The sequence below is a fragment of the Mobula hypostoma genome, chromosome 16 (assembly GCF_963921235.1).
Source record: "Mobula hypostoma chromosome 16, sMobHyp1.1, whole genome shotgun sequence".
Taxonomy (NCBI): domain Eukaryota; kingdom Metazoa; phylum Chordata; class Chondrichthyes; order Myliobatiformes; family Myliobatidae; genus Mobula; species Mobula hypostoma.
Window position 1 is genome coordinate 31,983,424 of NC_086112.1, and position 13,105 is coordinate 31,996,528.

Here is a 13,105-nt window from a genome sequence, read left to right on the forward strand (position 1 = left end):
AGGGGCTAATGCACTCAATTTCGTTTCTAAAAGGGTTTATCTAACGATTTTAATATTAAACACACAGCACATATTTTCCTCGCATGAACATAGTGATAAGTCGATCATCAGGAGAGGACGGGGAGCTTGAAGTAAGTGTTGAAAGAACTTCCAGTAGAAGTGGTAGAGGCAGGTTCGATATTATTTAAAGAAAAATTGGATAGGTATATGGACAGGAAAGGAATGGAGGGTTATGGGCTGAGTGCAGGTCGGTGGGACGAGGTGAGAGTAGCTTTCGGCACGGACTAGAAGGGCAGAGATGGCCTGTTTCCGTGCTGTAATTGTTATATGGTTATATAAGTCACTTATCAGTCAATAGCATCATAACACTTTAAGTAATATTTGGATATTAAACACACGGCACATATTTTCCCCGTATGAACATATAAAATCATTGCAACACACCAATATCGCTGAATCAGTGGGAGCCCTGGGCTTGTTTTCCTGCAACAGGATGGTCCTATCGAGGGGTGATGGGAGACAGCGATACTCGAAGGGGGTTCCTTATGTCCAGTCTAATCCGCAATTTAGTTTTCGTTGCATTCATTGCAGAGATATGTTGGAAATGGAAGCAACGTTTTCAGTGCTTTCGTGGCTGTCTCAGGATATTTAGCCTTGACTTTGATCCAGAATGCCGGCAGAGATGTTACTTTTCAGCCCGCCGTCATTTGCAAGCTCGAGGAGTTGATCTTCTTCCCGCGCTGACATGCATGACGTGCTGTTAATGACCTCGCGTGTGTTCAAGCTCAATAGTGGGCGTGACAGGGAATGAGGAAAGGTGCAGCTGACTCCTATCGCCAAATCATATCGTTTCCTTGTGGCCCGGTAGCAAATGCTTTGCGGCCTGGTACCGGTCCGCGGCCCGGTGGTTGGGGACCGCTGTTTTAGATATTTATTGCTTATTTACTAATTATTTATTTCCTTTTGTATTTGTACATTTTGTGCCTTTTGCACACTGGTTGAATGCCCAAGTTAGGGCGGTGCCTCGTTGATATTGTTATAGTTATTATTCTGTGGATTTATTGAATGTGCCCACAGGAAAATGAATTTCGGGGTTGTATTTGGTGACATATATATACTTTAATAAATTTACTTTGGACATGTTGTGACAAGCATGGCACTTTACTAAGTCTGTAACAGAAATTGACTCTGGATGTAAATCACTAAAGAAGAACTAAAAAACAAGGAACAAGCCATTTTTTTTAGCAGGATGATAGTTGGAGAAATGTTCAATGGTGATAATTATTTGTTTACTTGGGCAATAGTAAATTTTGTGTATTCACTTAACAAGTATGTCATCATCGCAGTCACTAACTGAGAAATGATATGAATGGAAAAGTTAACAACATCATGTGAACCAAAAATAGTTCCTTTGCTGTATTATCTGAAAAAGAAAATCTGAAAAGGAAAGGAAAGTGTAAAAGTGGAGATGTTGTTAACTGAGTGGAGAATTGAGAAGTAGATGCACAATATAGTCTTTCCAAATAGGAAGAGGGCATTCTGAACCAGTCTGTTTGGAGGTGAAATAGATGAGGAGTTACTGGAGCTGTGAGATGATGAATTAGGACCAGAAGTTTATTTTCCAGTTCTGGAGTAATTTTACTTGCTTTTATTCATACTTTTGAACTTGTTGGCCTGAATAGTTGTGTCACTGATAGTAAATAGTGATCTGACACGGTGGATAACCAGTGTGCATTACTTCCTGATTAATTTTGTTGGAATCATCTACATCTGTTCAAACTTGACAAGTTCCACGAAAATAATACTTGAATCTCAAAATTACTTAACTCCAGGTGATGGCATTAAAATAAATACTTGAACTCAATTTAGTCCTTGTATTAGGAAACTTCATAACTCTGTCAAAAAGTTTGTTATTTTTTGTTATGAATGACTTGCATAAAAACTGGGTATCCATGATCTCTTTATTGATTATATAATTACTTTAAGTGGTGTGCTGCTTTTCAGCTTATCTCATTCTTTCATTGTTTTCTTGTGGATTAAGCCATAATTTGTACTACTTTAGCATTTGTATTTCTTCTGATCTTCACACCTGTTTCCAACCCTTTTCAAAACCCAAGTACATTTTTTGTAAATTAGAACTCATTGCTTCCCAGAGAACTCTGAGACATATTTGCATTTAATTCTGAGTTACTCCTATTAAGATTTTCGCATGGGCCCATCATTGCCTCTTTTATATTCCATACTTACTGTGACAAAATATAGAAGACCATTAGAGTTTTTTTTTACTGCATCCTGGTTTTCTTTATTCCTCACTTACGTACCTCAGAATTCCTTTATTGTTCCACAGTGAGCGAACTCAGACAGACTGTGTTACCGTTTGAACCGTTTCTTTCACATTGATGTTCTTAAACTTTGCATTTTCATTTGTTCTTTAACGAAAGTCAGTGTTCCTCCACTTGTAATGTTAAATGGAAATTTTGATATTGCTCTAACCCATGTGTGTTTATCCATCGTCAACGTCAATGAGGACCTTGACACCATTATGATGGGGTGTCGAGATTAGCGCATGATTTGGATTTAAGTGAGGGAGAGTTGCGCAGCGTCAACCTCACTCTCTAATCCCAATTCCCATCTGGATCCAGTGGCAAGACAGAGTCAAGATGGCTGGAGATGGGACTAGGCACAGTGGATGACCAGGATGTCTTCTGTGTCTTGTCCTGCTCTACACGTTCCACGACGCATGCAGAGACCGCCTTCTTGACTGTTGGACCTTCCATTGGTCTTGTCCGCTCAATCCGCTGGAGTCTGCCTTCACATGCTGGTTATAGTTGGCTATAATTCATCCCAGTTTACAATCCTCCTTCTGAATTTTATAGCCCAAGAGCTTCCACAGAATATTTCATATGCTAAGAGCTTCCACAGAATATTTTAATGTGCATTGCGTCCATTGTAAGACGTGAGGCATGATTCTTTTCCAAGTGCATTTCATGAAGATCGTGGTAATTTCATTTGAAACAAAGGACACCAGCAATTTCCTTAACTCAGATGCTAAGATAATTAGACTTGTATCCAGATGTACACTGCCTGTATTTGTAAAAATGCATATGACATTCTCTACTCGTCATTCCTCTAGCACATATCTATTGTAGTGTAAAATGTAATTCTTGGAGCCTAATCAAATTTTCCTGCTCCATTTATCTGTTTGTTCTTGGATATAATTTGTTGGGCTTGGGACTTTGGTCTTTCTATAGCCTAACCAATAACTGACATTTCCTTTTTGTCCTCTAATATAGCACTGATTGGCTCATTCACAGTATACTGCAGGATTTGCCATATTTTGTAAGTGCTAACTAGTTAGTCACCTTCATGAGTATTTCTTAGAAATTTAGATTTTTCCATGTGGAACCCAGTCTCCTCCTTTTAGTTACATACTTGTCATATAATTTATCTTTTCTCTTTATTTTGCCCGCTAATCCTTAATCTTAAGTATTTACACGCTTTGCTTTTTGTTTCTTCGATTTTTAACATTTTTGTAGTTTTTTTTCATTTTAGTAGGTTTTACATTGTTTGAATTATCCTATAAACAGTCGTTTTTTATTTTCTCTTAGAGCATATGCTTCACGTTTACTAACTCATTTAACAATTTCTTTTGTATTGTTTTCAATTCTTTATATACTGGTTTCTTTTATTTCTTGGAGATACTTTTTCACTCCACTAGCCTTTGCATGTAGCACTTTATTCCTTAACATGTGTATCTTGTCCATTACCTGAACTTCTCGTCTCACCTTGCCTCCCCGCTGACTGAACATGGATAGAAATCCCTTGGTCTTTAGCTTTCATCTCAGCATCCCCTGGAACTTGCATATGATTCTTTGACGTCTGCCCACCATCGCTCTCTCATTTGTTTCCACTCTTAACTTTCAGCTCATATCAGATTCCATAATCTCCTGTTCTTTGTTGTCCACACATACCACACCTCAGCTATCTGTTACTATCTTCACTTTACCTTGCCCCAGTTGACTCCATCTGCTAATCAAACGCTCCTCACCTGGATGCATCAATCTTTTGTCAGCGCTCGCCAAACCCGTGGCCCCTTACCTCATTGTACTACCTGTCTCCCTCCTGACTCTTTCAGTCCAGAAGAAGCATCTTTACCCACAATGTCATACATCCAGCTTTATTTCTTCGCAGTCAGATCACTCCTTTCCTCTCTCAAAAAAAACCTCAGCTAATCCAGTTTGATATGCTAGTGCTTTTTTGTCTTTGGTTGAATCTTAATCTTGTGCTCAGGTCATGTAGACAGGTCGCACATTAAAACTCATCAGCTGATCTGCGTCACAACTCTTAATCGAATCCATCAGTACTTCAGCCATATAAAATCAGCTAATGCACTGATTAAAGATGGATATTTTTAAAAATTCCATTTTCATCTCTCGATGAATTGTATTGATTGAGATTATAATTTGTGTCCCTCGACAAAAGGTATTATTAGCTTCACTCGCTTTCTAATCTGATTGCAGACTGTCTATCCAAAAGTTAGAGGCATTATAAAATGCTGCATCAGGCTTATTTTTGTGCCACTTCGAATGCACCATAACTGATTCGAAAGTCCTCTTTTGTACACTTTTTTCACTCTTAAATGTGTTCCTTTTATTTAAACAATGTATTCTGCCTCCTTACCAAATTACTTTTTTTAAAGCATCTTCTTGGTATATTACATCTCAGTACATATGTTCCATTCTTGTCTAATTTACAGCTTGTTAACACTCCTGCAAAATGAAAGGATAAAAGTGGCGTCAAAGGGTCTTGGCCTGGAATGTCGACAGTTTACTCTGTTCCATAGATGCAGCCTGGCCTGCTGAGTTCCTCTGGCATTTTGTGTGTGCTGCTTGTGGTTATGTGAGCGGATTAGCAGACAGTGTCCTAGATTAATGATCCGGGGATACAAATTGAAATGCCAGCCTGGCAGCTGGATAATTTAAATTTGGTTAAATTAAATTACTCTGGAGTTGGATGGAAAAGAAAACATGGTATCAGTAGCAGAAACCATGGAAGTACTGGATTGGTATTAAAGCCTCTTTGATTCCCTAACATACTTTCACTTTTACCCGTTTCCAACCTATGAGACCCACAGCAATATTACTGAACACTTTGTTACTCTGTGAAGTGGCCTGTCAAAGCCCTTGGTTGGAGTTTAATGAAACAAGGGTAACTATTGCTAGTCTTGCCTCTGGCACCCACTTCCAATGAAAGGATTAAAAAGATAATTATTGTGTCCTCGTCTTTTATTTCCTTGGTGATTTGCGTATTCCCATGTTTTGTGTTGCCCGCTCTTTATTTGTATTTCTGTTTATAAGTAACTCATCTTTTCATGCTCTATTTCCCTTGCTAAATTGATAACTTGTTTTCTCTTTTCCTCCATTCGGTGCGAACTAATAGCACTAATTTTCCTGCCTCACACCCCTTCTTCACTCTTCATAATCTAAGTATTTAAGAAGGTTTTATTTGAATTGTGAATAAACTCTTCTTGGGCTTCCAGCTGTGTACAGGTATCAATTATAACTGACGTTTCGATGACAAACTCTGCTATCTTCTTAGTGTGTCATCATAGCGTTGTTTACAATCGATACCTGTAGCAGCTGGTGGGCCGAGAAGAGTTTATTTTGTATATATGCCGGGAAGAAAGCACTAGATCGTTTTTCTTTATTTGAATTGTTGAGTCATACAACATGGAGACAAGCCCTTTAGCCCAGCTGCTCCAGCCTGACTTTAGCATCCTTCCTGCTTGTCCCAGTTGTGCATATTTGGCCCAAAACTCTTCAAATACCTCTGAAATGTTGCAACTGTACCTGCTTTTAACGTTTCCTCTGGCAGCTCATTCCAGGAACCGCGAGGAGAAAATAAAACGTTACCTCTTTAAATCTCTCTCTGCTTATTTTGAACCTGTGCCCTTTACTTTTGGACTTCCCTATCTGTAGAAATTTATATGTCTTGGATGACAGTCTCCTCAAGCTTGTAACTAAATAGAGCTGCTGATGTGCCTTCTTCATGATTGTGTCAATGTGTTTGACCCGGGGCATATTCTCCAAGATGTTGACGTGACATCACCCCCTCATTCTCCTTCTCTCCAGGGAATAAAGATGCAGGGTTGCCAACCTCTCCCTGTACTCGAGACCTCTCGTCCAGGCAGCATCCTTTTAAGTCTCTTCTACAATCTTCCCACTTTGACAGTGTCTTTCCTATAACAATACTGCAAGTGTGGCCTCACTAGTGACTTGTAGAAGTGCAGCATAACTCGATGCCCTGGCTGATGAAGGCCAGCAAGCAAAAGACCTGTCTGCAGTATGGCCATTTAGAGTGAACTATGTACTGTTCTCCCAGAATCTATTTCACAGCACTTATCAGTGCCCTGCCATACCCTCTATAAGTACTAGTCTGGTTTGACTGTCCAAAATGCATCACCTCACACATATCCATCAGCCTTTCCTTGGCTGATCAGGATCATTTGCAATTTATTGTAACCTGTTTCACTACCAATAAGACTCCTCAGTACAGTATCATCAGCAAACCTGCTAATTACATAAGTAGTGAATAGCAGAGGTCCCAACACTGACCCCTGTGGCACCCCACTCGTCACAAGTCTCCAGTCGGAGAATTGATCTTCAACCATCATCCTCTGCCTCGTATCAAGTCTATTCTAAATGCACCTTGCTAGCTCTCCTGAATCCCATGTGACTTGGTCTTTGAGATCAGCCTGCCATGTAGAACCTTATTAAATGCCTTACTGAAGTTCAGTTTTACAACATCCACTGCCCTTACATTATCTAATTAGTTACCTCTTTGGAAAAACTCCATTTAAAAAAAGAAATCATCAGGCATGACCTCCTATGCGCAAAGCCATACTGATCATTCCTGATCAAGAATCCTGTACTTTAGTTCCATTGCTTTTTGGATGCTACCATTCCTGTAGAGTGCTTCCAGTTTTTCTTTTTATTCTTATCTTCCTGACTAATTGTGGCTTCATTTATGTAATCTACCTGCTCCTTTTCAAGCACATAACTGAGAAGTTAACCATGAGACTGCCAACAGTGATGTTTGGCTTTAAATTTATTTTCCAACAGCTACAAATTCGTTGTAACATTCTTATCATCTGACTGCTAGTTGCTTTTCTGTCCCAACTATATTTTGAATTGAAATAATGCATCTTTTTACCTAACGTCTCCAACTTCCAAAATGTTGCAGTATGTTATAGCAAAGTGCAAATAATTGCATTAATCCTTCCACTGAAACCCATCACTACTATTATTTACTACTAATATTTTGTTATTTCATTTGCCAACTAAAACACTCAAGCTTCTGCAGATGTGCTTTGGAGAGCGTGCTGCGTCACTGTCTGGTATGGGGAAGGGGGGGGGCAGGTGGGATGCTACTGTACAGGATTGAAGTAAGTTGCTGAAACTTGTAAAATTAGTCAGCTCCATTGTGGGTACTAGCCTCTGTCTTATCCAAGACATCTTCAAGGACCGGTGCCTTTGGAAGGTGGCGTCCATCATTCAGGACTCCCACCAGCCAGGGCATGTCCTCTTCTCATTAGCACCATCGGAAAGGAGACACAGGAGCCTGAAGACACACACTCAGCGATTCAAGAACAGCTTCTTCCCCTCTACCATCTGATTTCTGAATGGACATTGAACCCATGAACACTACCCCACTACTTTTTATATTTCTGTTATTTTTTTCACTACTTCTTTAAACTTAACTATTTAATAGACATATATACTTAATGTAACTCATTTTTTCTCTGTATTTAATATGTATTTCATAGTTAATGAATTTCACAACGTATGCTAGTGATATTAAACCTGATTCTACTTCTAAATTCTGTTAAATTATCCCTTGTGCTTTTTGGTGATATTTGATAGTTGTTTTGTGCAAACAGAGGGAAGGGATTCTAGAATCATATTCTCATCATCACTTCTGTGTAACTGGCCTTGATAAGTGGATTTTCAGAATGCATTTGGTCTCGTGCAGATGCTCCCAACCATTTTTATGCCATAGACCCCTAACATTAACTGAAGGGACCATGGACCCCAGATTGTCTTTCTTTTCAAATCTTTTTATTATTATTATTATTCAAATAATAGTACATTGAAGTAAACAACACTTACAATGTCTCAAGGGAAAAGAACATTACTTTGAAAAACTTTTGTGATAATAAAGAAAAAAAAATACCAGAAATTTACAATTAGATCGTGAAGAAAATCTATCAATCAACTCAAATGATAATAACGAGCAAATGAACCCCATCTTTTCTCAAAATCAATAAAGCTTCAAAGGCTTGACTTCTAATTTTCTCCAAACTAAGACGTAGCATCACTTGAGAGAACCATTGTGACAAAGTGGGAGCTGATGTGTCCTTCCACTTCAACAAAATGGCCCTCCTGGCTATCAGTGTAACAAATGCAATAACATATTGGTCAGACACAGAGATACCACGGATATTTAGAGGAATTATTCCAAAAAGCACAGTTAATTTGTTAGGTTGTAAATTAATTTTAAGTGCTTTAGAAATTGTCGAAAAAACTGACTTCCAGAACTGTTTCAGTATAGAACAAGACCAAAACATGTGTGTCGGTGTAGCGGTCTCAGTTTTACATCTATCACAGTAACTATCAACATTAGGAAATATTTTAGACAGTCTCTCCTTCATCAGATGGTAACAATGTACAATTTAAAATTGAATCAGTGAATGACTAGCACAGATTGAAGAAGAGTTAACCAGCTTCAGAATCCGCGTCCAATCCTCCGTCATAAAAGTCAAATTGAGTTCCTATTCCCAATCTTGTTTAATCTTAAATAAAGGATGCTTATCCCATTGTAATAATAAATTAGAAATTCTTCCAATGGAACACTTCGTTGAAGGGTTCATACTCATAATAATATCTAACAGGTCAGCCTCCAATATATAATGGACCCCAGTTTGGGAGTTCCGGTCTAGTGTGATGGGTTTTCTGACGATGCACACTAATTCTTGCTATCTTTTCAAAATGGGGAAGGTATTTTGGAAGTGTCATTAATGAATGTATAGGGCCTTGAGTTACTTACAAATTTTATTCACGATATTGAAATGTCATATTCCAACCAAAATGTTAAATGTGTCTAATTCTTGTTCCTTTGTTTTCTTCAAGGTAAAAACTTGTACACAAATGAATATGTGGCAATTAAATTGGTAAGTTGATAATAATTATTACTCTGCTGCTGCAGGCACTGGGCCCAGATTAATTTCCTGCTTGTTTTTATTTTAATATTGTGTATTACGCTTTCTGATCTTTTGTTTAAAAATCACGATCTAAAAATCAAGTTTTAGCGTGAACAATTTTTCCCTCTGCCCTCAAACCTCAATATTCTGACAAAACTCTGGGGTTTGGATGAAAGACATTCGATTCTTGCATCTCAGTTATATTTTGAGTATGTAAATTTTGCTTGAATTCCTACTTATTTTTAAGATGCAGCATCCTAGCAAATGTGAGCCAGGAGAGGTCTAAGCTGGCAGATTTGAAACTGTGATGTGGCAAATCACTGTGACCAAATAAATGGATTTGCCTTGAGTTGCTGCAGCATATTTCAGAAAACCTCTTTTATTTAACTCAAATGGTTGGTTTGCTTGTTTCAAAACTAAATGGTTTGCTTTGAAATTTTTAATAATTTTTCCACAACTTATTCCGCGATATTCATTATCTCTGTGCTTGTTGATTGACATTGGCTCACAGTCTTTACAATTTTACCCTTGTTCTCAAATGCTTTGCAGGTTCTCCTCACTGACTTTGGTAATCTCTGCTAACATACAATGTCCTGAGATTTTTCCAGCGTTTTCAGGAACCGCAATTTTCATCACCACTGTGCTCAAACTAATATTTTCATCCACAATTTCTCCTCCTTCTGTATACGGCAGTTTCCTCTCCACCTTCTACCTCTTTGAGCAAGGTTTTAGTTTCCTAAACCAACATATTTGTATAACTTAATGCCAATTTTTTATTTGAAGTATGTGGGGATGTTTTACTATGTAAGAAGTTGCTGTGTTAATGTTACTACTTGTCATTTTAAAACAAAAATATAACTTGTTGCCTCTTTGGGTGGAAGCATTTTATAGCAAAATTAATGGTTAATTTAATGACCTACCCCTACATCTGTTTCTTATGTTTAAGGTGAATAAACTGTTGAACACTTAATATGTTCTTTCTGATGGGATTGCAATTATCAATTGAAAATGCTCAGGAATGAGCACAGCCATGGTTGGAATGAAGGTTGGGACTAGAAAAGAAGGCTGAATTTAATGAGCAGTGGCAGAAATTCTGAGTTTTTATGGGTCCTGTATTTAGTGTAATGTATTGAGATTATTTTGTTACATTTTGATATTTGCAGATCAAAATATGAGAAGCTTTTCTTTGCACGTGATTAAACTGTTGCAATCGTGAATATAATTTGGTTGTGTAGCTTATGATGATTAGGTACAGCCATCGTAATTGGGATAAGCTCCAAGTGTCCTGCTCCACTCCAAATGTGACTATTTTAAAAACTAGCACCTCTGTTAAACCATGCTAGCATTCCATCCATGTGGAAGAGGAAGATTACTACCTATACTGGGTCGTGCTAGTAATCACTGGGAGCAGTATGGCCCGTCATTCATTTCTTGGGAGTTTAAACTTGGAACTCTGCTTTACAAACCTAGGCTACAGAGGTCGAAGGTTAAGTGAACAATTGGGTTGCCGGGTACTCATGATACTTTTTGTGTACATTGGTATCTTTGTGGAAGCTCTTTTTGGAAATCAGAGAGGGAAACACATGTTGAGTGCACTGAAAGGGCTGAACTCTTGGCTGGTCCAATTCTTCCAGTCATCCCACTCCCCTGCCTTCTCCCCATACCCTTTGATGCCCTGGCTAATCAAGAACCTATCTATCTCTGCCTTAAATGCACCCAATGACTTGGCCTCCACAGCCGCTCGTGGCAACAAATTCCACGGATTTACCACCCTCTGACTAAAGTAATTTCTCCGCATCTCTGTTCTAAATGGACGTCCTTCAATCCTGAAGTCGTGCCCTCTTGTCCTAGACTACCTTACCATGGGAAGTAACTTTGCCATATCTAATCTGTCAGGCCTTTTAACATTCGGAATGCTTCTTTGCGATTTCCCCCCCCCCCCCCATTCTTCTAAACTCCAGGGAATACAGCCCAAGAGCAGCCAGACATTCCTCATATAGTAACCCTTTCATTCCTGGAATCATTCTCGTGAACCTTCTCTAAACCCTTTCCACTGTCAGTATATCCTTTATAAAATGAGCATAGAGCCTCACACTGTACTCCGTGTGGTCTCACAAGTGCCTTATAGAGCCTCAACATCACATCCATGCTCTTATATTCCATACCTGTTGAAATGAATGCCAACACTGCATTTGCATTCTTACCACTGACTCAACCTGGAGATTAACATTTAGTGCATCTTGCACAAGAACTCCCAAGTCCCTTTGCATCTCTGCATTTTGAATTCTCTCCCCCATCTAAATAATAGTCTGCCTGTTTATTTCTTCCACCAAAGTGTCTGACCATTCACTTTCCAACATTGTATTTCATTTGCCACTTCTTTGCCCATTCCCCTAAACTATCTAAGTCTCTCTGCTGGTGGTTTCCTCAACACTACCCGTTCCTCCAACTATCTTTGTATCATTGGCAAATTTAGCCACAAATCCATTAATCCATTGTCCAAATAATTGACATACATCGTAAAAAGCAGCGTTCCCAACATCGACCCCTGTGGGACTCCAGTGGTAACCGGCAGCCAACCAGAATAGGATCCCTTTATTCCCGCCCTCTGTTTTCTGCCAATCAGCCAATGCTCCACCCATGCTAGTAACTTCCCTGTAATTCCATGGGCTCTTATCTTGCTAAGCAGCCTCATATGTGTTACCCTGTCGAAGGCTCTCTGAAAATCCAAGTACACCACATCGATTGCATCTCCTTTGCTCACCCTGCTTATAATTTCCTCAAAAAATTGCAGTCGGTTAGTCAGGCAGGATTTTCCTTTCAGGAAACCATGCTGGCTTTGGCCAATCTTATCATGTGCCTCCAGGTACTCTGTAATTTCATCCCTAATAATCAGTTCCAACACCTTCCCAACCACTGATGTCAGGCTAACAGGTCTAGTTTCCTTTCTGCTGTCTCTCACCCTTCTTAAATAGTGGAGTAACATTTGCAATTTTCCAGTCATCTGGTACAATGCCAGAATCTATCAATTCTTGAAAGATCATTGTTAATGCCTCCACAATCTCTCCAGCTACTTCCTTCAGAACCCGAGGGTGCATTCCATCAGGTCCAAGAGATTTATCCACCCTCAGACCATTAAGCTTCCTGAGCACCTTCTCAGTCGTAATTTTCACTGCACCTACTTCACTTCCCTGACACTCTTGAATGTCCGGTATACTGTAGATGTCTTCCACTGTGAAAACTGATGCAAAATATGCATTCAGTTCCTCTGCCATCTCTGTGCCTCTCATTACAATATCTCCAGCGTCATTTTCTATTGGTCCTATATCTACCCTCAAATCTCTTTTACCCTTTATATACTTAAAAAAGCTTTTAGTATCTTCTTTGATATTAGTTGCCAGCTTCCTTTCATAATTCATCTTTTCCTTCCTAATGACCTTCTACAAGCTTTTAAAAGCTTTCCAATCCTCTATCTTCCCACTAGCTCTGGCTTCCTTGCATGTCCTCTCTTTTGCTTTTACTTTGACTCTGACTTCACTTGTCAGCCACAGTAGTGTCCTTCTTCCACACGGATTCATCATCTTCCTATATATATCACATTTTTCTACTGATTTGATGCCATTCTTTACCAGCAGAGCCACACCACCCCCCTCTGTCTACCTTCCTATCCCTCTGATACAACATGTCGAGTTCCAGGGTAAATGGACATTTCTGAGTGGATGCAATTAAGTATCATTTGAGGGTTCAGTTGGCCACAAAATAGTGATTGAGAGGGTAGGTGGAAGAGCTGGGAGTGACTGTTGAAGAAGCCTTCGTACGTTGCAGTCGTGCTGCTTATGATGGATG

At 39.2% G+C, this 13,105-nt stretch overlaps 1 protein-coding gene across 4 annotated transcripts in view; it reads left to right on the forward strand.

Moving 5' to 3' along the window:
* LOC134357319 (casein kinase I) overlaps window positions 1–13,105 on the forward strand; it is a 251,189-nt gene that overhangs the window by 49,672 nt on the left and 188,412 nt on the right. For all 4 annotated transcript variants that reach the window (XM_063068720.1, XM_063068721.1, XM_063068722.1 and 1 more), the window contains exon 3: window positions 9,189–9,229. In XM_063068720.1, the coding sequence (XP_062924790.1) occupies window positions 9,189–9,229 (41 nt within the window). The remainder of the gene's footprint in view (window positions 1–9,188; window positions 9,230–13,105) is intronic.